At 42.8% G+C, this 25,913-nt stretch overlaps 1 protein-coding gene across 1 annotated transcript in view; it reads right to left on the bottom strand.

The window, feature by feature from the left end:
- The window catches only part of Nup93 (nucleoporin 93), a 105,332-nt gene that overhangs the window by 23,078 nt on the left and 56,341 nt on the right, over positions 1–25,913 (bottom strand). The window contains exons 4-5 of the mRNA XM_059264569.1: positions 9,011–9,073; positions 3,733–3,861 (exon numbers count right to left, since the gene is read on the bottom strand). Coding sequence (XP_059120552.1) covers positions 3,733–3,861; positions 9,011–9,073 — 192 coding nt within the window. The remainder of the gene's footprint in view (positions 1–3,732; positions 3,862–9,010; positions 9,074–25,913) is intronic.

The following is a 25,913-nucleotide window of genomic DNA, read 5'->3' as shown; positions in this document are numbered from 1 at the left end:
CCAAATAACTTCATGCTATTAAAGTGTCGCTTCCTTTATTAAAACTCGCCAGGCACAGATATTAACACTATGCCTTTGCTCTTCTGTTATTGAAAGGCTCCAGGGGAAAACAAACATTCCAGGGACTACCATATGTCAGTTCATTTCTGCCTTAAAAAATATTTCCTCTGAAAGCCTTGGGCTCAGCTTTAGATTAAATTATCCAAATTTGAACGTTTTCCTTCAAATAGAAGGTCAACTCAAAATGAGCCGAGGCCTCTTCTCTAACAACTCTTTGAATTCAACAGTTCTTGACAATAAGGTGCCCAGGAAAGAGTGACAGTCACCAAGTCATCCATCCTTCAACTGACCTTAATAATGTGCAGCTTATCAAACGCTGACAGATCCCTAACACTGCACAGACCTGGAGCATGCACCTCATGCCAGGCCCTGGGCTGCAGCTTTCTACCTGTTCCCAGTCCTTACAACAGGAAAAAAAAGGTGTTTCAGATGAGAAATCCAGGCTCAGGCTTACTTCTGAGGCCAGTCATCTATCCTTCAAACTGTGTGGTCTCCTCTACAGGACAAATGAAGTGGAAATAATGTATCTTTCCACCATTTTGAAGAAAATTGCATGGAAAGAGCCTGTGAAAACACAGGGCTCCACATACCACAGAATGGCTAAATTCTGACAGATAATACCAAGTGTGACAAAGATATGAAACAAATGGAACTGTCACGCGCTGCTATCTGAGGCTACCCTGATGACATTTGGGGCAATATCTATTAAAGGTGAACTTTCACAGGATGTGGTGGTTCATGTCTCAATCCCAAGCCCTCTAAGAGGCTGAGACAAGAGGATCACTGTGGGTTTGAGGTCAGCATGGGCTTCACAGTGAGTTTCGGGCCAGCCTGGGCTACAGAGTAAGATAGCCTGGGCTATCTCAAAACAAAACAAAACAAAACAAACAAGACAAACAACAACAAAAAGCTGAGGGTGGGGAGGGGTGCCAGATTGAATCCAGGACCTAGTGCATGCTAAAGTGCTCTTCCAGGGAACCTCAACTCTAGCACCAAAGCTGACCACACACATAGACTCGGACCCAGCAACTTCCTCTAAGGTATACCCGAAAGAGATACAAATACATATTCTCATTAAAAGATAAAGGAATGCTCATAATAGTATTATTTATAAAAGCTCAAAACTGGAAACTATCCAAATGGCATCAGCACTATCCATCAACACCAGAATGGGTAAACAAAACTACAGTTATATTCTTTAAGCCATAAAATGAAGGGCTCACCACTACAAATAATAATATGTATGAGCAGAATGGTATGCAAAAGAAGGTACAAATAAGCACATTTTATGGCTCAGGTTATATAAAGTTCACAGATGCAGGACCGCTGGGACTGAGGCAGAGGTCAGAGGCTCTGCTGAAGAACTAGGATTGTTTCAGTCATTTTTAATAATTCACTGAATTACATACTTAAGACTTTCATAGTTTTCTGTATAAATCTTAAACTTTAAGGAAAAAGTTAAAAATAACAAAAGCAGTAAGATTCATATGTAAACTGGGAAAAAACTATGTAAGCTCAGGCCTGTAATTCCACCACTATGGAGAATGAGAGAGAAGGATCACCATGAATGAGGTCGGGCTACACAGTAAATACCAGACTAGGCAGGGCTATATATTAAAACCCTAATCCTATCTCAAAACAAAGAAACAAAAACCTCCCAAGGAGTTTCCAGAAAATTCTCTGGATAAATGGACTAGACCTGCGTGTAACACCTGCCAACTTACACAGCAACATTACTCCTGCCACCAAAAATCCCAACAGAGAACAGTGCAAGCATGGCACACTCTCCCCAAGGGGCCTGGAGGTCGTGGAAGAAGAGCCTACTGAACAGACTGGTCTATTTTTGAGAGGAGAGCAATCAAGGAAGAACATTTCATTTGTAATTTATAATTACTTTCAAATCCCTATACAGAGCACAACCTATTAACACCATTTTAAAAATGAAGTTTATAGAACCAGGAGTTGTTCTAATTATTTGCTCAGACTCAGAAAGAACCGAAAGGGAAACACTAGATTAGCCAAGGGTCTGGTATATTAGCTCTTTCTCCTCAAAGACTTTTCCATCTGAAGTCTTTGAGTCTAAGAAATATAGGACACGGTCCTAAAGGAGCAATTTCCCAAAATAATCAGACATTAGCAGCTATTTACTTGGGGATTAATTGAATAGAAAGACTGGTTCCTAAATTGAGAGCATGTACAGGCACAGGGCATGAGAAGTTACCCTGCAGGTCCCACAGACTGCCGATCTGCCCAACCCTTCACCCACACTTCAATATAGCCAAGACATGGAAGATACCAGTTCTGGGGTTGGCCAGCATGTTACAAGTCTCTGAGCCTGACCTTCTCTAGATCCACACACACACAGTAAGAGCATAGGTCCTGTACTGGGTGGGGGCCATACACCTGTGATTCAGTACTTGGAAGGATAGCTTGTCTACATAGTAAAATCTTGTCCAAAAAAAAAAAAAAAAAAAAAGCTAAGTACTCATCAAGTAAGTTCTAGGAAAAAGACAGAACAAGAAGCACTGGTAATAGTAATACTCTCACTTTTTGTTGTTGTTGTTGTTGTTTTGAGACAGGGTTTCTCTGTATAGTTTTGGTGCCTGTCCTAGAACTCACTCTATAGACCAGGCTAGCCTTGAACTCACAGAGATCTGCCTGGCTCTGCTTCCCGAGTGCTGGGATTAAAGGCATGTGCCACCATCGCCCGGCCCTAATACTCTCACTTTTAAAACATTAAAAATTTAAATATCTACTTCTAAATGATCTGAAATTAATTTTTGATACTTAAAAAAGAGAGAGAGAGATAGGATCTCATGTATACTAGGCTGGCCTTGATCTTGAACTTCGAATCTTTCTCCTCCTTAATACTGGGGATTGAACAGGGCTTTGTGAATGCTAAACTAACTGCGCCACATCCCCAACTCTGAAATTTGTTTAGAAAAGACAACAGGGCCAGACACAGTGGCACATGCCTTTAATCCCAGCACTCAGAAGGCAGAGGCAGGCAGACACCGGAGTCCCAGACTAGCCAGGGCTTAAACAAGAAAACCAAGCAGTAAGGGAGGAAGAGTCACTGTGAGTCAGGTTCTTTCCAGTCGTCACTGATCTGCCCCCATAATGCTACTTCACCAGACCCCGAAGGTCTGTTTACAGGGCTCAACAGCTTGCACAAGGCCTCACTGGACACTAGTGACTCAGGATCTCGGGTCCAGGACTGCCCCACCCCTCCTCCATGGTGAACACATGGCAGGCACAACAGCAGACAGGTCTGTTAGACCTAGATGCGGCCCCCAAAGTTCCTTGCAGGAAAGACCTCCACCATGCAGCGAGACAAAGAAGAAAGATGGAGAAGAGAACACACAGCTAATTTTGTGTACAGTACACAAAACTAAAATGGACTCTCAGACATGTACACTGTACAAAGCAATGCTAGAAATGTGGATGGAAGAAGTGACAGTGACACTTAGGAATACAAAGGGGAATAGAACGGGGTATCTGGAGATGGGGTGTTTTAATTTTGAACCACGGCTCTACACTGTCTTTATTTTTTAAATTGAATCTTTAAAAGAGAAGAAAAATTATGACTTAGTACAACTACTAATCAACAGCATTAAGACAAACACTGGGACTTGATATTTTAACTAATAATTGTTATCTGGTCCGACCTACCTCGCTTTCTTGGGTAAAGTCAAGGGCATCCTCTCCTGACGCCAGCAGCGTGTGCAGGATTCTCTGTTTCACTTGCTCCCACTCGACCAGCATTGATTCTCGATGATACTCCTCAGCCATCCCAAAGGTCTGTCAGAGAGGGACAGACATGGACCCAGTGAGGAAATGCAGACTACTTCCCTTTAAAACCACACTGACTGCAAAACAGGAGCCCCCCACCCACCGACCACTTTTCCACAAGCATACCCAGAAAAAAAAATCCATTTTAAAATTTATCATTTAAAAACTTTGTTAACTACTGTTTATAACATACTCTATACTTCACTGACTTGAAGACATTTTTAAAAACTTATTAAATTGTGGGAAAACATACATAGGCTTTACCATTTAAAATTATTTTATTATTTTATGTTTATAGCTGTTTTGTCTGCATGCATGTCTGCACACCACACGCACATCTGGAGGCTGGAAGAGGTATCAGATTGCTGGGACTGGAGTTACAAATGGTGGGCCACCATGTGGGTGCTGGGAATCGAACCCAGGTCCTCTGAAGAGCAGCCAGTGCTAACTGCTGAGCCGTCTCTCCAGCCCCAGGTTCCGGTGGCATGAAGTACAGGTGCAGTGGTCTCCACCTCCATCCTTACAACGCTTATGCAAAGGTGAAGCAGCTCTGCAGCTGTCCACCAGTAACAGGCTGCTCCTTTCTCTACGCAGACCCTGGCAACAATCAGCCTGTTTTGTCCGAGTGTGATCACTCCAGTTATCTCACAGAAGTGAAATCACACACTCTATCTTCTTATGACTGGCTTACGTTATTTAGCAGTCCTTAAAGGTCATCACATTGAAGCACGTGCCACACTTTCTTTCCATTTGTACATAACACTGCTAAGAACATGGGTATATAGGTATCTCTTGAAGTCCCAGCCTTCAGTTTGGGGGATATACTCAGATGCAGTATCGCTGGCATCATATTAATCATCTTCTTTTTAATTTTCTGAGGCTACATGTTTCCATAAAGGATACATACTTTACATCCCTACTAATAGTGAATCAGGGTTCCCATTTCCCTACATTCTCACCAACACTTACTATTTGATGTTCTTGTTTTTAATAAGAGAGTTAGGTAGCTCATGGTCATTTTGATTTGTGTTTTCCTAATGATTAGTGATGATGAGCCTCTCTTAAGACAGATATCTTTACTAGACTTTTGAAATTAAGCTATCACAAACCACAGTAGAACTTTTTTTTTGAGAACATAAAATAATGGTGAAACATTGGTATCTTAAGATTTAACAAACACCAAAGACCAAAAACAAAAACAACACAAAAACAAAAAACCACCTCTCCTTATTTATGTATTTTAAAACACTAATTTTTTTTGTAACCAAAACCGTCTACATTACTGTCAACTGACAGAGACAAGACAGGAAGCTCCCAGAACAAAGGCACTCAGGAAAAGAGAGAGAGAAACAGAGGGGTGGGAGGAGGGGAAAGCAAGCAGCAAAGGAAGACAGGAAGACAGAACTGCACCAGCTTAGGGCTCTACCGAGGGGAGGCTGTGCTCAGCCTGTAACTCTGTAACTGGGAGAGCACATTTCTCTCAGCTGAAGCTCACTTTTCAAAAGGCCATCTACCTAAAATGAGATTGGCATCTAATTAGGCAGCGCTGAGAGCATATTAGTAATGCCTGTTTTATTTTGGGCAATGCAGATAATTTATACTGATAATAGTTATGCACATGAACTGTGGAGAACTATTAGAAAAATTAAATATGCTCTTTCACAAATGCACTGAGTTTTGAATAGTATTTATTAAAATGTAGGCTAAAAGAACAAGGATACAATACATATATACACACAAAATGACTAGGAAGAAGGGCAGCACATTCTGTACCCCTTTCTACAATGTATTCTGAAGATATGGGAGAAATGAATGTAAGTTTAAAAACAGTCTTCCCCTGGTTTTGTTCTTTGTACTGAGAATCAGACGGCATGGGTGTCGGGTATGGAGGTAGGCAAGCCAGTTGGCCAGAGCTGAAATATACACAGAGAAAATCTTTGTCTCCTGTTCACACACATAAACATAAACACAGAAGCTGTACATTCTAACTAGAGAAACGTGCTGGATCAGAAAGGTGGAGTCAAAATGAGCAAAGAGACTATTCCCTAGATGTGACCCTCCAGAATGTGCCACACTCTTTCTCAAGCTCGTCTTAGTGGCACATCAACCTCTTTAACCTGAGCCTCTCCCAGCACCGCAAAGTTCAGGGTTCAAGTGGTAGGAGGACCAGGGCAGGTGGGATGAAGAGCTCACAAGAGCAAATAAGACACAAGCAGGGCTGTGGCACTGGCCCAGGACACTGGAGCGTCAGCAGGGTTTCTCTTGGAGACATGGTCTCTGGTTAATAACAACAGCAAAGAAAGTAGTAAAGACAGCTGAAGAACAAAGACAATCTCCACCCCAGAAGTCAGGGGTGAGGACAGTGGTCAAAATTCCGGCATCAGGTAAGGGTTAAAGTGACAATAGTAGGTGTTAACTAGACCCACCCACGCCCACCCCATTTGTTGGGCTATCCTGGTACTTCGAGAAATACCAAACAGCTCTGAAAAGTGGAAGCTCTGGGGACTCAAGTGCTCACATGTCCTGGAGAAGGATGCCAGGCTACTTATTTACAAATAGCCAGCAGCCTAAACACTGCCATCCTAGTCATGGTTGCTATGATAAAGAGCATAATATAAAAACAAATGGCCCAACATTAAAATCCTCTTCTCTTAACCACACCACCCCCAGCTTATCTTAATTACACCAGAGGTAATGAAACATCCGATCTGTGGGCCAATCATGGATGAACAGCCACTCGTGTGTCCGTGTGTCTGACGGTGCCCTACTGGGTTTCTAGCAGAGTCTGAACTACTGAACTAAACACACAAAAAATAGTGGTGACTAAAGAGAAATCAACAGAGCTACTCAAGTGAAAGCCTAGAGAAAAGGGGAGTGAGGTCTGAAGCAAGGTTGGAAGGAGACAGAAAGAGTAGGGTTGGATGAAAGGGAATGCAGGGAGCTGAAAATCAAAATGAAGGCAAAAGCAAGCACAGGGAAAATACCAAAGCAGTGGGGAACTATTAAAATTCATGCTGAATCACTATTACTGTTATGTGTGTAAAGCATTACCTGTAGAACACAGTCAAGAAAAAAGGCAGGGATCAAACCGGGTGACTAAATTAAGAACAGGTTGGGAGCTCCTCACCCATTTTACTATTAGGAAGAGGGCAATAGCTTTGGCTTAGCATCTGATTTCCAGGCGGTTGCAGCTTTTAGAAACACTGCGTGTGCTGAGAGTCACTTTGTCTCCGCTGGGATGCACCAAATGGAAGAACCAAGGACACAGTTGTGGTTTTCTGGCCTGTTTTCCTGGCATTTCAGCGGGACATTGGCAAGTTATTCAGACATGAAACTGCCACCAAAACGCCAGGAAGCTGCTGATTTTTTAATCATTTTTATTGAAAATGATTTTTGCTCAGCAGCAACCTTCCACTGTTCAGCCAAGTCAGAGGTGCCCCTCAGGCCGACTCCCAACACTGGAATGTCTCCCTCATAAACACATATGCACACACTTTGTGCTGTGGCATGTCACCTAAATGTTTTGGCTGGCTGCACATTTAGTCTCAGTATGGCACAATATTTAGAGACTGCCAATTTCAGAAACACATTCTGCAGAGTAAATGGATTAATAAGGTTTGGAGGCATTCAAGAATCCTAATTTAATTTCATTGGTCTTTTATAGCAGGACAATCAATTTTGGTGAGAAATTCAAGAGTGTGAACAACAACAACAACAAAATCATTTCTAAATGTCTTCAAATCTAAACCAAATGAATCTCTCTATTCCCAGGACTAAGAACGGCTGCCAACAATGTAATTAATGAAATTTAGCATTCCCTTACTGGTCACTTACTGCCTTTGGAACATTTCTTGCACACTAGAGAGGGCAAGCCCCTTCCTTGGCAGCTGCGTCTCTATTAGTCAGTCCTGCTGAGGACTTGCACCTTCGTAGAGTGTTCTAATACAGCACACTGAGTAGAAGCACTTCTCACTTCATTACTTTTCAGACGACACAAATAATACAGAAACACATTTCACTTGACATCCAAGCTAAGTAAATAAACACTGAAACAGAGAAACAGTGCTCCTCATCCAATTCCCTTTGCAGAGAGCTACAGCAGGCAGACTGGCAGGTGCTTCCAGGAAAAGCCACCTTCTCAGAGCCAGCTCCAACTTGACAGCTAACCTTTTCTCTTTCTTCCCCAAAGACCTCTTAGGAGTCTCAAAATGCTTACTCTGAACTGGGATGTTACTGAAAGGCTGTGATCATTGTCAAAAACAAAAGGAGATATAACTCTCGTTAGTAAAGGAAATAACCTATATGGTTATGTGGAAGCCCCACCTCTGTCTCCCCAGACCCCACTCCTAAGAAAGCCCGCCAAGAGTCAGCCCCTCCCTGGGTCTATTCAAGACCACGCCTACAAGCTACTTACGACCTGGTCACCATACCTGCCGGTGCTCTCCTGCCTTCCTGAGAGTTACCCACAACCTGTTTCGCTCTGTTTATTAAAACTTGGACTTACTTATTAATTCTGTTTGATTGACTTATTACATTGGCAGCAGAGAATACCTAATAACTGGGGATCCAAAACTTATCACTATGGTCACCATTCAGGAATGCTTTTGCAAAATACGTACTTTATCAGACATTGGACTCTATACCGTCTCTTGGGAATCTCACCTAACAATTATCATATGCTCCCAGAATGAAAGCATCCAGAAACATCTGTTTAAAATCATCTGTTCTGATATTTTCAGGTTTAGAGCATTTTGTAGGGTGGAGGTAGGCTAGAATGTATAATGGTTACTCTGGCTGATCTATTTGCCATCATTTAGTGTACCAAACATACTTTAAAAGCGCTTGAGAAAAAGTTAGTATGGTGACATCGGGCCAGCAGGATAGCTTAGTGGGTAAGGGTGCTTGCTGCCAACCTGAAAACCCAGGTTTGACCCCAAAACCCACACGGTAAAAGGAAATAACCAATTTGCTAAAGTTGTCTTCTGACCCCCACATGCCCCTCTACTAAAAATAAATGAAAGCATAAAACAAAATTTTAATTAAAAAAAAAAAAAGGTGTTTCCATCATGCTGGGACAAAGGAAGCAGATCAGCCAGGACCTGCACTCCACTGAGGAGCAATGTCACTCATGCATCTGCACTCTGGGTTGCATTCTTACCCTCTTCCGGGACTCTTCAATGGCAGATAACAGCGCATTATCTTTTTCATTCTTCAGGAAGCCCTAGAAAAGGAGGCAAAACGACACAACCTTGGTTACCTTCAAACAGCCAGAAGTACACTGCAGAACACAAGATCATCATAAGAGTCTGGCATAGTAGTGCATGTCTCTAATATCTGCCTCCAAGCAGATAGAGACAGGAGTGTCAGGAGTTCAAGGAAGGCCATTCTCAGCAACCCAGGAAGTTCCAGGTCAAACTGGGATGCTGGGAACTTAGGTACTCCCCACTCTCACCGTCCCTGCCAAAGCGCAGTGCCTCCATTTACTAATGGCAGGATTTTAGCCAAACTCTAAATCTCAGTTGACTTATGTATAATAATGAGATCATGTAATCAAGCTCTTGGCCCCAAGGCTCAACACACAGCTCTATCATTAATACTGATTAAGTCTAGATCTGTTGGTGACATTAAGGAAAGACAGCTCAGGAGGACTTCCTTGTTCTTGCTCTGTCCTTATTTGCCTGAGATGAGGTCAGGTGAGGGAGACAACAAAAGACTGTGACAATGCATGCAGCCAGACTCCAGGTCAACATCTGCCTTCACACAGAGGGAAGGCCTCTTTTCCATGGCTTGGGGCTCAGGGGTCAAGTAGGAACAAGGAAAATAATATTAATATTATATATTCATGTATGGAGATCAAAGTCTCAGCTGTACTATGGAAGACTCCAAGTTATGATACACCCCAGGCCCACCTACAATCCTGTAAGGCACAGTTCCTGTAGGGCAAGCCCACTATTCATGTATTTGTAGGTGTCTAAAATGACATGCTTTCCTTGTAATGCTCTGTTATGCTTTTTTCTTTAAAGGAATTTGGAGAACTGTAATAGAAAGAATTAAGCAAAAGCATTTAAATGACAAGCTCAATTAAAATGTATTTGATGACTTTCTACATATACGGTTAGTTTTTGATTACTTACATTTTAACAACTATAGTCTTACTACACTCTGTCCAAATAGTCCTAGTTCTTAAACTTCTGGTTAACAAATGTAGATGGAGGGCAATATAGGAAGGTAAGTTGGGTAAGATCCTATTAATATTCATAGATTTCCAAGACCTCTACATACTGGCCCATGATTCCCCTGTACCTGTGCTCATACTCATACTCATGATGCACTGGGATGGCAAACAGCAGCCGGTCAACAGTCCCTCAGAGACCACTCCCAGGCAGCTCTAAGGAGTCTAACTATACTGATAAAAGGGCTGTGAGGTGAGGGTAGGGTGAGGCTTCAGTCCCTTTTTAATAATGTAATGGACTCCATATATAGGAAAGGGGGTAAATGATGTAATTACAATATACACACACATTGTCCATGGGGAAAAGTCAAAAATCTTTATTATGAATTCTCTATTTTTGAGACAGGGTCTCACTGTGTAGCCTCTAACTCACTATCTTTTAAGTGTTTCAATGGCTAAAGCTAAATTAAAGGCCATTTTAAAGGTACAGTGTCACCATTTCTAAACAAAACTATACATCTACCACCGTGGATTGATACTGCCAAACAACAGGTCGGCAGGGACCATGCTCTGTGACTACAGAAGGCTGTGTGAACAAGGCAGGGGTGGAAGAAGTCACTATTTGTTAAGGCTAGTTTAACTTTTCTGAGTTAGGCTGTGGCAGAGGGCAGGATGTGGGTTGAGTCTGATACTGTCTTCCCTTTTCTGCTTCCCTAATCTTCCCAAGTCAAATGATCAGCACTTAACTGTTTGTAACTGTGCCTACATTCACAGATTTCTCTTATGTACATACATAACACAAACACAAAGCAGTAATCAGACACATTCACTTAAAAGCAAAATACTTTTCAGTGTGAAACAGAGCCTTCAATTTCTAAGAAATGAAATTTCAAGAAATGAAACACCCCCCTATCTTTCTCTCTCATACACATATCCCAAAAAATACAGGAAAAAAAAAAAAAGGTCATGAATTTAAGAAAAAATGTGGAGTGGAGTTTACATGGGAGAGATTAGAGAGAGGAAAGGGGAAAGGAGTAAATGATGCAATTATATTATAATTTCAAAACTAAAAGATTATAGAGAAAAGAAAACAATGAAAGACATCATTTGGGGTCACAGCAAGCTATTTGTCTTTTAAAAGCTATGTTTTTAAAAATCTCAACAAATTAAGTAAAGCCTTTGTGCATGAGACTCAGATTTCAGATATGACCCACATATGAACAAAGACCACGCCATTATGTATCTCAAAAACTGCCTGCTCTCTGTAGTGCACACAGGCCACAACACAACCATCCCTCAGAATGCTGGAAGACTGGTTCCAGACCCCTTCCCAAGATACCAGAGTGTTTGCATGGAACCCATGCACAGTTTAGATCATAGGCTATTAACACAACATAAATGCTGTATGAATAGTTTATATGCCATATTATTTAGGAAACAATGACAAGATAATGTGTATATGTTCAATATGCCCACCTTGACAGGTCTTGCCATTTCTCTCTTCCAGGCTGCCTTAAACTTCCAATTCTCCTGCTCCAGCCTCCCAAGCACTGATATTACAGGTCTGTGCCACCACATTGTGCAAGTCAGACAAAATGCCTATTCTAGAATGTTTGTTTTGGTTATATCTAGGGCCAATTACATTTATTCTGATCTTTGATTTTTATTCTTTATTCTTTTCTAAAAGGAAACATTAGAATAGGTTTTATATATATTTTTAAACCTATACATTAGCAGTCTATCTTTTGAAAAGAATCTTTACAAAAAAATTAACATGTACAGAGTAGTGATGGGGTCTTGTGCCATCTAGTGGTGATTAATTTATTCTAAAGAAAACAGTCCTCAAGGAAAAGTAATAAAGACGATATTCTAAAGACACCGTCTCTCTCCCTTTGGCTATCAAACTACTGAGACAATAGACCCACCTCCCCCTCAAAAAATTCTCAATTTCCTCAGGTATCTCATGATGGGAGAAAAAGGGCTGAAGCCTAGTGCCAGCCAGAGGGGCAACTCGTCCCCGAGAAAGAGACTTTACACAGGTCTGACAACTTGTCAGACCACCTTGCAGAACAGACTGGAGTCCAGACAGTGATGGGGAGGGGGACCCCTGGACTAGCACTGCTCAGCTATACATACATCTTGCTCTCTATTTAAACCTAAACCTGTCAGGACCTTGAAGGTGGATTTGGGGGACGACACTGCTTTGCTCCTCTCCCAATGTGGCCTCATACCAAATAAATCTTTTTCTGTTCTTTACTCTTACGTCTTTCTTTAACTGGCCTACAGAGGATGGGCAGCCCGAAATAGGTCCAGGCTTTGACTCTTAACAACTCTGGTGACAATAAAAATCACTAAATTAAAGATGGGAACAATAATGTATTTTACCATGTAAATAAAATGATGAAGCAAAAGTAAGCGTAAACATCAAAAAGGGGGAAAGACTCTTGTCTTCCTCCTCTTCTTCCTCAGAAGCTGGACAGAGCAGGTATGAGACTCAGCACCATAATCCCAGCACTTGGAGGACTGCTACACATTCAAGGCCAACCTGAGCCTCAGAATGAGAACCTGTCTCTAAACACCAAAACTCAAAACATAACAAGAAAAAACTAAACAGCTGGACAGAAACATGATCTGCCTCTGCCCAGGTTTCCCAAGTCTCTACCTTGACTTGTGATGACTACAGCTATGTTTTAAGTTTAAATTATTATGTTTAAGAGATCTATAAAGCGAGCCAGGCAGTGGTGGCTCACGCCTTTAATCTCAGCACTCAGGAGGCAGAAGCAGGTGGATCTCTCTGAGTTCCAGGCCAGACTGGTCTACAAAGCAAGTTCCAGGATAGGCTCCAAAGCTAAACAAAGAAACCCAGTCTCGAAAAAACAAAACAACAACAACAAAAAGACATCTATAAAACAAAAATGCCTCTAACCTATAAGCCCCACTTGCCCAAGGACAGATAACTTCCTAGAATGCTGGGGGCTGTTGTTCATGTAGCCACATGTTTTTGCTTCTATAAACAAGCTTGGTTGCCCAACTGCACAGGAAGTGCTTGATCACACTTAAATGGGAGGTACATAGGCAGGAAGTATGTCAGGATGTAAGCTTGCCCCTGATTGGACGATGGTGGGAAGTATGTAGCCTTGTAGGTCTTGCCTTTATAAGCCCCTGCCTAATGTAATTTACTGCCATATGCTGGGAATTCCAGGTACGGACCTGGCCAGTGTCCATCATCCTGGCTAGTATTTAATAAAGCTTGCTTCAAATTTGGCTCAAAAATTTTGGTAGTGGTATTATTCTCACTGGGTGGGATTAGCCAGACTTTGTCTATATGCTTCTTTTCTTCCTGGCTTCTGTGAGACTCTTTTCAACACCACTGTCCTCACCCTGGAGAAGTGCTTTTATCATTTACCCAAAAGTGGGTTCTCTGGGGAATCAAGCGGCAGCCTCTGAGCAGAGAAGGCACCACAGGTCCCCTCCACTCAGAGATGCCTGCAGGTCTATGGGGTTAAAATTCCTCCTCCTAACTTTCCCATCTGCTGCTCCTTCCAGGGTCCTAGAATGGGTTTTGTTTCCAGCTTTCTGTAACACACAGTAGTTCCTATTCAGGAAGGACTTAGGCAATTCAAAGATATCCAGGGCCAATCCTTTAACAATAAAGAAGTACACACACCACCACTCTACACCCCCCCTAGACTCCTCCCACTCCATTTACAGGTGAGAAACTGAAATTTCAACATTTAACTCAGCAAGGATTCCCAATTAGGAAGAAGCACAGGAAGAATTCAGACTGAGCTCTGACTCTCCCAACGAAAATTAAAATCTCTTTCCCTCTCTAAAAGGATGGAGCCCCAAAGACGACAAAATATCCTTAATTCATCTGTCCTTTCCCATGAAGTTGAGGCCCAGAGAATTCTACTCTGTAAGGTAGTTTTAGAAACTAGTGCATATGCATTCTGGCCCGACTCATTCCATGAGGTCAGGAGCAAAGTTTTCTACTTGTGGTAAGATGTCAACATGCAAAACATTTCAGATTTCTGAGCAGTGTGGATTCAAGTGTGAAGGCCTAGACTTGACTTTATAGGCTCCATCTTAGGGAAAGGGCCACCATCTCAAACCACCTGCTATATACTCAGTTCCAGGAAGGACCTCAGGAACGTGCCATGACAACTCCAATGGATACAGAGCAGTATCCTTCTGCAGACATCCTGTCTGCAGTTTATGGCCCTTGAAGATATCTAGATAATCCTGCTGAGCAGTCCAGATAATCCTGTTCAGCGGATTGTGGTTCCCCGCCAAAAGTCTAACCCAATGGTTTCAAATGTGATTTTTCGCACCCAAAGTCTAGACCAATAGTTCCAAAAAATCACTTTGCCCCCTATCCCTTCTACCCAATCCCAAGTTGCCAATTCCTGGCTTGTGGTTTTTCCCTATAAAAACTCTACACCTGGGCTCGTGGCCACTGCCACATTTCCTTCCATCTGCCGTGCGGTGGCCCAGGTTGAACCTGAATAAAAGGACCCTTGTGTGCTTGCATCGGAAACCAGCTCCTTGGTGGTCTCTGGGGGTTTCGAGAAACAGGTACAACACAAGGTGTTTTGATTAGGAACAATGAACCTGTACTAAGAGTAATATTTACAGGGTAAATACTTTATTCCGGGCATGAGTATTACATACATCCAATTCTGGCCCTCACTTTTAACCCAGTGTTAAACTGTCTCTCTCTAATACTTATCTAATCACACTTTAAAATATACATACTTTAAAGATACAGCTCAGTGGTAGAGCAACTGCCTGCTATGCATGGAAGCCAGTGTTCAATCCTCAGTACTGATAAATAAATAAGCAAAGTGGGGCTGGAGAGATGGTTCAGAGGTTAAGAGCACTGGCTGCTCTTCTAAGGGACAGGGGTTCAATTCCCAGCACCCACACATGGCAGTTCACAACTGTCTGACACCCTCATACAGACATACACGCAGGTAAAACCCAATGTACATTAAATAAAAATATTCTTTAAAAAGACAGAGAAGAATATCCACAAAAAAGGTTTAAAAGTCAAGTAATCTACATGTTTCTCCCTTCTGTATTACTTAGAAGCAACAGCAGTTCCACATTAAGATGGTGGCATACAACGTTAATTCCAGCAATCAGGAAGCAGGTTAAGATGGAGTTCAAGACCAGCCAATAGTGAAGTTACAGGATTCGAAGTGAGACCTTTTCTCAAAAACAAATAATCAAACAAACAAAAATGGGGTTGGGGGCACAGACCTAGTTTACAAACAGCAAAGTTCAGATTTACAACCCACATTTTCTGACTGCTTTTTGAATAGAAAATGAGGACATGACTGCTCCAAGGTATGGTTGAGAAGGTTTACTGTAGACACAAGGGAGAAAACAGAGGCATCTGGAAGAGTCCAGACTAAGCATGTCCAGTAGACTCTGCCAGGCCATGAGAGAAGGGAGAGAGTGGAGAGAGAGAGAGAGAGAGATACAGGAGTGCAGACAGCTAGGAGCCAAGAGACCACGTGTTCAAAGCAGCTGAGTTCCATAGGGATCAGAAGGGGGGAGGGAAGCAAAGCCCAGCCCCTGGGAGGGAGAGGTTTAGGGTAGGAGCGGGGTGAGAAGTGTTAGGAGGAGCCACGGGTGCTGAGTGAGACTTGGGTGGGTTTTTTGTTTTTTGGTTTTTTTTTTTTTTTTAGGGTTCTTTGAGACCTAACACTTTTGTTTACACTCTTCCACTCTACTTCACTATCTCTCAACAAATCAAATCAAGGTGAGAGAAACATGTTTTATGCTTGCTATTACTCTCTACCCCACACAAAGGAGAGATATAGCAATAAATGTTGAAGTTTTACCATAACTTTAAAACAATAGTTTTAAAGATATGGGTCAGAACCTACAATTAAGAATTATTTTTAAAACATTGTTTTTAGAGAAATCCTGTTAAGTAGCCCAGTGGCCTTAAACTCAAGATCCTCCTGGCTCTGTTGGGATTGGAGGTGTGTGCCACCACACCTGGCTCTCGCACAGCATCTTAAATCAAACACAATGCAATAGAGATTGGGAGATGGTCTGGATGGGCACTGTTTTGTGAAACTTCTGTTTCAATTATATATATATTTATGTCACAGTGAGGCTCTGCGCTTGATCTCCAGGAGCAGGGGGAAAAAGGTGTTATTTTTAACTATACCTATTTACTGGTTGTCCTGGCTAGTTTTATGTCAACTTGACAAAAGCTAAAGTCATCTGAGAAGAGGGAATCCAAATTAAGAAAATGTCTCCAATGTAGCCTGAACTGGCCATGGCAGTTCTCCTGTGACCAGGTAAGACTTCCAGTGGAGGGAGTGGGACACCAACCCAGTTACTGGCTTTGAAGTGAGACCTTGTCTCAAGAACAAATAAACAAACAAAAATGGGGTTGAGGGCACAGACCTAGTTTACAAACAACAAAGTTCAGATTTACAACCTTCGACCTACAGTCTGTCCTGCCTATGGGATGTGCTGGGGTAAGGAATGGCCGACCAATGACTGGTCCAGCCTGAGACCCATGCCATGAGAGGGAACCCACCCCTGGCAATGCTTGGGCACTAGGACCCAGAGACTGGATGACTCAGAGACTTAGGATAGAACCAAACACAATTGGAGGAAAAAAAAATGTCAACATAATGATGCCTTACGATATTCTGCTGTACTCATAGATTGGTGTCTACCCCAATTGTCATCAGAGGGGCTTCATCCACTAACTGACGGAAACAGATGCAAAGACCCACAGCCAAACATTAGGCCAAGCTCAGAGAGAAGGAGGAAGGATTGTACAAGCCAGAGAGGTCAAGGATATCACAAGAAAACCCACAGAATCAACTAACCTGAAACCCACAGAATCAACCAACCTGGGCTCACAGGAGCTCACAGAGTCTGAACTAACAACCAGGGCGCCTGCATGGGACTGACCTAGTCACTCTGCATATATGTTACAGTTGTGTAGCTTGGTCTACTTGTGGGACTCCTACCAGTGGGAGCAGGGGCTGTCCCTAGCACTTTGGCTGGCTTTTGGGGCCCTATTCCCCATACCGGGTCACATTCCCCAGAGTTAATATTTGGGAGGTGTAGCTAGAGTTTTCCTGCCTGGCCCACAGTCAGGACAAATCTCTCTCACCTGCCAGTCCCACAGCCGCTCAAACCCGACCAAGTAAACACAGAGACTTATTTGGTTACAAACTGTATGGCTGTGACAGGCTTCTTGCTAACTGTTCTTACAACTTAAATTAATCCATTTCTATAAATCTATACCTTGCCACATGGCTCGTGGCTTACCGGCATCTTCACATGCTGTTTATCATTGTGGCAGCTGGCAGTGTCTCTCTGACTCAGCCTTCCTCTTCCCAGCTTTATTCTCCTCCTTGTCCCGCCTATACTTCCTGCCTGGCCACTGGCCAATCAGTGTTTTATTTATTGACCAATCAGCAACACACTTGACATACAGAACATCCCACAGCAGGGAGGTGCTTAGTCTTACTACAATTTGATATGTCATGTTTTGTTGATATCCATGGGAAGCCTGCCCCTTTCTGAACAGGAGGAGTGATTTAGAGGAGGAAATGCGAGGAGAGGAAGTAGGGGAAATTGCAGTCAGGATGTAAAATAAATAAATAAATTTAATTAATAATAAAAAATGCCTCCATAAGATCAGCTATATGTAGAACATTTTCATAATTAAGTGATTGATGTGGAGGGGCCCTGCCCATTGTGGGTGGTGGCACCCCTGGACTGGCGGTCCTGGGTTCTAGAAGGAAGCAGGCTCAGCAAGTCATGAGGAACAAGCCAGTAAGCAGCACCCTTCCATGACCTCAGCATCAGCTCTTGCCTCCAGGGTCCTGCCCTGTTTGAGTGACTGTCCTGACTTCCTTTGATGATGAACTGTAATGCTAAAGTGTGAGTCAAATAAACCCTTTCCTCCCCAAGTTGCTTTGGTAATGGTGTTTCATCACAGCAATAACAACCCTAAGACACTGGTATATATGTATGAAATAGACTATAATGTAAAATACATTTCTTACTATGGGTCACAGTCTAACCACGGTATTGTAGTAGTGATCAGAGTCACAGCAACCCAAAGGATGTTACTGTTGTGGAACAACAAATGTCACACATCTCTAGCTACGATATCTCCTGATCCTGTTCCATTGCTAAAAAAAAAAATTATTTTATGTGCATGAGTATTCACGTATGTGCAACACATGCACACCTGTTGCCCATGGAGGCCAGAAGAGGGCTCCTCTGGAACTGGAGTTACAGCCACCATGTGGGTGCTGAAAACTGAATCCAGGTCTTCTGTAAGAGCAGCAAATACTCTTAACTGCTGAGCCATCTCTCCATTCCATCTTTGCTAGGATCTGGACTGCCTTGTGATGTACCCAATGAAGAACAACAGAGACCAGAACCTCAAGGTGAAGGCCATTCTCCTACCAATTCTGTAATAGTGGAGGGACCCAGTGGCCAAAGCAGCTCCTAAATAGCTACAGCCCAGGAAGATAAGCCTGATTCTAATCACTACAGATGCCTGGGCAAGGAATACCCCAAAGAGGCACAGACAAACAGATGTCTGTTTTGCCAAATGGCCAAATTTTCTTAGCTGATCTGCGTTCCAACAGTGAAAACCTCAGAAGAAAGTCTCTTCAGTTGAGGAGCTGGATTAGCCAGTAAAAGTGCTTTCTTTTTGAAAGCCTGAGGACCTGAGTTCAGATCCTCAGAACCCATGTACACACACACACACACACAACATAATCTTTTTTAAAAGAATCTCTAATGAGAAAATTTTCCTTGTTCAGTTTAATCAGAAAAGAAAAAGCGACATTAAAAAAAAAAAAAAAAAGGTGGGTGGTGGTAGCACACACCTTTAATCCCAGCACACGGGAGTCAGATCTCTGTGAGTTTGAGGCCAGCCTGGTCTACAGAGTAAGTTCTAGGACAGCCAAAGCTACATAAAGAAATCCTGTCTTGAAAATCCAAACCAAACCAAACCAAAAAAATTTACACTGCTTCTCTTACAGTTTTTACTCATATCTACAACAAATAAGTGATCTGCTGGCCAGTTACATGAACAGTTTGACTTGAAGAACATACAAAGTTCCTCACTGCTGTACACACATGCACGCATGCATGCATACATACATACATACATACATACATACATACATACATACATACATCAACCAGAGGCTGGAGCACCAGGCAATAGCCATATTTTATATGGCCCTTCAAAACACAAAATACTGTTCCCTATATCTTCCCTTCAACAGACTAACCAGCAACCCATGCTGTCAAAATGGAGAATGAGTCACTGCGGCAGGTGGGACATTTACCAAAAGGTATCTGCGTAGTGGTACTACAAAATCTTTGTGCTCCCTCTCACTTAATATGTATGATATATACAAGTTAATAGGAAATCTGTAACCAACATTCAAAATCAAAATACGTCAATTCTTAACTTTACATTTACTTATATTTGGGTCGGGGGCATGTGTGCCATGGCACATGTAGAGGTCAGAAGACAATCTGTGAGAGCTGGTTCTCTCCTTCCACCACATGGGTTCCAGAGACTGAGCTTTTACCCACTGGATCATCTTACCGGCCCCAAATAAACATACTAACACAACATTAAAAGTGGTATTAGGAATGAATGCTGTGATTGAACGACCTGCCAAGACACACAAACGAAAGGTATAAAGACAAAGTAAGCAACAAAAGACTGGGTTTGGTGGTATAGACCTTTAATTCCAGCACTTGAGGGGCAGAGGCAGGCAGATCTCTGTCAGTTTGAGGCCAGTCTAGTCTATATAGAGAGTTCAAAGACAGCCAGAATTACATATTGAGACACTGTCTTTAAGGTGGCAGGTGGCGGGGGATATAAATAAGTAAAAATAGAGTAATTCTTCTTTCAAGATGAAACAAGAAAACATAGTGGGCATTGTTAAGGACTCTTTAGAACTTTGGTTAGTGCTCAGCAGAAAGCATGAGACATTTTCCCCGTCCATGCTGGAAGAGACAACGACTGCTAAGAGAGAGAGAATCAGTCTTGTCCAGAGATCAGCTCCCTGGAAAAATGATCCAATCCCACATGATCAGCCCCAAACACACACACATGAGCAACACTAAATGGACTCAGCAGGCTATGTATAAGGCCATGAAATTTCAGTGGGGTGGGGTGGGAAGAGTTAGGGAGAAGCTTAAGTAAAAATGATACAAACAGAGTGCTACGTATGAATTCTTCAAAGAAAATGTAAGAAAGGGTGAGATATATGGTGCCAATACTGTCCTTCAGTTCATTCTGAGTCAAACATGTGTTCTCTTAGCCTCTCCCAAACCCCCTTCCCATTTTCTGAAGCATTCTTTAGGGTAAAACTTTCTACAAAAGTAAAACTCCTACTTATGGGTAAGATGAGGAAGGATAATTTCACTTGAGTACTGCAAAAAAAAAAAAAACCCACCAGAACTCTGAGAGAGACGCTGGGCCTCTCAGATGGTGTGGCCATGCTTCTCATTAGCCCCCTTGTGTGGTGTGTAGGTTGATGCCTCCTCAAGGAATTTTCAAGTGCCAAGATGTCATTACTGATGAAACTCAAAAAGTAGATACTTTTAAATGTGGGTGGTTTCCAAATTTTAAGTTGGAGAATTTGCATAATGTCTTAAAGCATTTTCGACCCCGTTTATCAGACAGAGATTACCGGGATAAAATAATACATAGAACGAGACTGAATCTCCACTGAAGTTCGTGCTTTATTTTTCAACTCACAGATTTAAAATAAGTCCCAGGAGCTGCTTGTTTTCTACAAAAACTTTAAATCATGTGCTGACAGACTGACTGTACTTCTTGTAGGAAAGTAACGTTAGGTAGGCAAGAGTGACATCACCGCTTGGAGTTTATGTTGCTGTTGAGTCTGTGCTGAGCCTAGCTGCTCTTTCAGCAGGTGGCAGCAGATCCATGCTGTGGACAGCTCTGGAGCCACAGGTGGCAGGCTCTGACAGTGTGACATGGCACTGCACAGGTGCTGGGCCACCTGTCATTATCAAGATGTCAGATCCCATTTTGTACTTGGACTTCTGCTGGTGGGCTAAAAGGAGGGTCATAAATTTGCATGATGGATTTGGATCCCTTTCGGCACATCAAATCATTTGTTTCCATAATCAAACTGGTTTATAGGAGAGTCTTCTAATTCTCACAGGGGAAAGAGAACTCAATGTCCACAAGGAGGCTCTAATAAATGCAAGAATGCTCAGCACTGGGCAGTACCTCCTCGCAGATCAGCAAAGGGACACACAGGCAATATTTTGGCTGTAGTGTGCTGACCTGCCTGGTCTCTTCAAAATCCTGTCAGTATTAGTCCATCTGCACCACTGCCTTCTAAGAAAGCCATAGGTCTTCAAGAAGCACATTACTGTAAGCCCTTAGACTTTGTGCATAGTTCCTCCTTACTACCCATCTCTATGCTCCCCTAAAGAAAAACGAACAAACAAACCCCAGAACACAAACCCATCTTGTGAGACTTCAGAGGCAAGTAAAGCTGTGGGCAGAGCCGCAGCAGCAAGGTGGGGTGGCGAGGGCTGCAGAGATGTGCGGACACCCACCTTATTAACACAGTGTGGGCACAAACTAGGGACTCCTCTTCCCAGCTCTACCCCAAGGCATTGCGATGCAGATGGTTAGCCCACGGACTTGCTAACTTGAGGATGCCAGGACAGGGGCTGCATCCCAGAGCGGCCTATTTCAGTCTTATGCTGCTGCTGCTCTGAGGCCAGCTCTGCTCCTTTCGGGGTGCTGGGCATTCTTACTACTTACCTTCCCACCTCATCCCAGCCATTTCAGATATTCAAGAAAGAGAAACAGTTCACACATCTCAGCTACTGAAAAGCTTTGGAGCCTCTATACAGAGGGTACAAGTATGAAATCATGTAAATGAGTAAAATACTCAGCAATTCCCTTGACATTGGTGGCAATAATAATAATAATAATAATAATAATAATAATAATAATGATAATGCTTTTCTGCAGATTCCGATTTCCTCCAAATCCCACCAAGTTCTGCCATACCCTTTCAGGCCCGTGTGGAGCGGTTTTGTGCTGTTGTTTGTTTTGTCTTGTTTTTGTCTGATCACAAGAGGGCTGGAGAGAGGAAACAACCTGATCAGTGCCGCCATCACACCACTTTTTAAAAAAGTAAGTCCAAGGCTGCACTCAGTTGAGAGGGGCCATGATGTACACGGGTGCCAGATGGTGGTAGCAGAGTCTCTACTGGCCATCCTCCCTCCCCTTTTGCTGGGAGAAATGTGGATATCACAGTGGTAGACACCAGGGGAGAAAGAGGGCCAGCCAGCTGCTCCAACTCTGAGGTAGCACCAAAGAGAAAATACAATTGTGAGCACTTCCTCTCCTTCATCCAATTGCCCCCTAAAGTCAGAACATTGTGAGGGCTAAACTGTGAAGACACAGGAAAGGGAAGGATTCCACAGAAAGAACTTTCTCGATCCAGCTTTGCAAATGTGATGAATATTAACAGTGCACTGTATGCCTGGCTTCAAAGAGCAGCAGCAGAGCCCTCTCCTCAGCCAAAGACAGGAACAGATCTAAAAAATGGAGGAACAAGGCGGGTTCACTAAGGGATAAAAAAAAAGCATTTCAAGTCTATCTTGGACTTAGGGTACTAAACCTGCCCTGCAGCATAAATGGGAATACATCAATAATGGCCTTGCTTATAAGCAGCATGCCTTTGCATGGCCCTCAAAACCCACTCTGAAAGAACTCACTGATGTAATCTCTACTATTAACAAGAAACAGGACTAGGAGTAGATCCCCTGAGCTTTATCTGATCTTGTGCTTCTACCCTTTTGGGGAAAAAAAACAAAAGCAAGCTTTGGACAAGTAGGGGTTTAGTTGAGGGTGTGTCTCGGTCAGTCAAATGAGAGCCAGCACCCTGCTTTCCGCAGCACTCAGGATTAAGCCTGAGCTCTTAGCAAGCACAAGGAGGGATGCCAGGACAAAGTTTACCCGCCACACTTCCATTAATTCCCAGCTGGTACCCAGCGTCAGTCATTTACACCACAGTCAAAACTCCTAGGCTCTCCTGCTTTGCGGCACAGCAGTGCCTGTGCTGATGGCGTCTGAGTACCAGCCAGGGTGGCTGTCACGGAAAAGAGCCTTGGTTCACTGCAGTTCCTTCTTACTCAAAAATTCAGTTTTCAAAAAACTGGAAACAACCAACTGAAGAGATTTTCTCTGATTTCACATTATTTTAAGTGTAATTTTGTCAAGGCATTCCTTTGTTGAGAGTGCTTGGAGTTTCGCTCTCTCCTAACCCTGTTTGAGGCTGGAAACCTTTTGACTTTACTCTGGGAGAGCCGAGAAATACTGCAGAAAGCACCACTTAGCACTGTCACCATAGATACAGTTAGCAGGACTGAAAAATATAAGCAATGGAGAACATGGGCAAGGCCATTTTTCAAGTGTAAACTGCCCCAAATGAAAGACAGCTAAATGCCTTTACTCATTCCCTTCTCCTGAAGAAGGGGCACCACTGAACAGTTTCTCACAGCTAGTTAGAGGAGTTAGCTGCTGGAGATGCCTTCAGAGAGCCCAGCTCCATCCCAGCTGAGTGCCTTATCCTTCCTGTGCAATAATCACCATGAGCCTAGGAGCTCCACTTGCAGGAGAGATCCTATTTTTAAATGGGTGGTTATAAAAGACAAATTGATAAGTGCATATCATCTCCAACACAAACCCAGAAGGACCCCAAGCACAGCTCAGGAAGTCATTTCTGGGACAGCTGAAAACAGATACCTCTGGGAGTCAGGCTGCCCCAGCAGCACAGACAGACTGACTCTGCTGAAAGCTAATCTATCAGCCAGCCAACAAAGAGAAAAAAATGGAATCAGATGCAGACAGCACGCAGGTCAGGAGTTGGGTGCTGTGGATGTAGGACAATATCAGCTGCTTCCCAATGCCTGACCTTGAAAAAGTCATTGACTGCAGTAAACCTTGCTTCACCTAACCCAGATGAGCTGATTATGCTAGATAAACTCCTTGGTTGGCTCCAGAAATTCCAACCCCGTAAGAGATGGGAATGAAGAAAAGCACTGTCACCACCACTCGGACCACACCTCACCTGCAGAAAACGCTATACCGGGGCCACAGGAGAAATACCGTAAGCTTGGTTTTGAAAGCACTGGCATATTTCATATGTGAAATAACAAGAGTCCATGAAGAACTAGGATGAGACAAAGAATCCATTCTCACAGGAATGATACTGTATGGTTCTGCATTTTCTAAAAATGTATCCATATAACAAGCAAGTTTCTACTCTAAAAAAGAATGCACACCAGAGGCCATGCCAAAGTGTTAACACAATTTCTTAAATTTGAGGACTAGGTACAAGTGCTAATGAGCCTTTAGGAAAATCTCAAAACTTCTCTGTCCTGGCAGTAACAAGTAACCATGAGCTGGAAGTGGTGCTCCTAAGGATGTCTCCAGACTTGACTAAGAAAAGAAGTGCAGTGTAGCTCTCTTCATAGTGCTCCGGGTGACGCCATTTTACTCCTTCCTCACTGCCATCTTAGTGCCAGCAAGACATGCCTGCTTGTCTGCATTATAGTATGCCGGAGCAGTCAGAGGTGTGATATGAATGTCTTTCCTGTCACGGAAAGAAGCAACCCGATTCTTGATTATAAAAGGCTAAAATTCTGTGTGAAAACCAAAAAGCTTCGAAACTGCAGAGAATGAAGAATGCCCTTCAATTATCAAGAAGAGCCTCCTCTAACAGTCAAACCTGAGTAGACCGGGGTGGAAGCAAAGAAAATACAAAGCACTAGCCCTTCTGATCTAAAAAGGTACTTGGCATAGAGCTTTTTATAAAGCCAGTAACAGGGAGAAAGAGGGGAGGACCCACAGAATAGTCAAGCCAACAGTACTTACAATTTGTCAAAGAAAGGCTTTGTAAGGCTCCTTAACCCATCTGTGCCACATTCTACGTAAGTCAGGCTGCAGTTCTAAGTTACTGCCCAAAGACACTTTCATTTCCAGGGTAAGCCTTGTAGAAATCTAAGGGAATGGGGCCCTTTGCGTTCTAGCACATATATGAACAATTAGTGCATTCAATGAAGGCTCCTTGGACTGAAAAAAAGCACACTGACAGCCAGACTTTCATGAGTTCTACCAGCATTGGGGATTTACAGAATCTCTCCAGGGGTCAGGGCTTACAACTGACTCTTCTATGTCAACGCAAAGTTGCTGTGAAGAAAACTGCTCTCTCCTGAGTCTCCAACATCTATTAAACAGAAACTGTGCGGTGACCAGGATGAACAGCAGCCACAACCTACAGGAGGCGGCTTTCTAAGCATGCTACAAGCCGGGAGAATTCTGTGAACTCAATTCTGTGAAGGATGAACTGAAAGAGCCACTCAGCCTGGTGAACCACTCTTCAATCAGAATTCACGCCAAACCTACCACACAGTCTTCAGGGTTAAAGAGAGAAACATTCTCCAGCCTTTAAAATAAACACACAAGTCAAAGTTAAAAGTCACACATCCCTCTCAGCAGCAGCAGAACAGAACGAAGATCTGAATCAAGTCAAATCCAACTACATTTAAGAATCAAGGTTTATAAGCTTACAGCTGCAAAAATGAGTTTTATATGTGCTTGAAGTCACAATTATTAATTAAGCAAAAAGCACTAAGAATAGTCCCCATGAGTAAGAGAGAAAACCTCAATCTATTATTTTTTGAGAACAAAATCCTGTTTTGTTAAGACACTTTTTTCTTATAACTTTTAGTCATGTGGTTTATAGATCATTATTTTTTTAACAAAAGCTCTAAAATTCAACAATCCTTTTCAGAAATAGAGAACATT

Source organism: Peromyscus eremicus, chromosome 5 (genome assembly GCF_949786415.1).
Source record: "Peromyscus eremicus chromosome 5, PerEre_H2_v1, whole genome shotgun sequence".
NCBI lineage: Eukaryota > Metazoa > Chordata > Mammalia > Rodentia > Cricetidae > Peromyscus > Peromyscus eremicus.
This window is presented reverse-complemented; position numbering and strand designations above follow the sequence as displayed.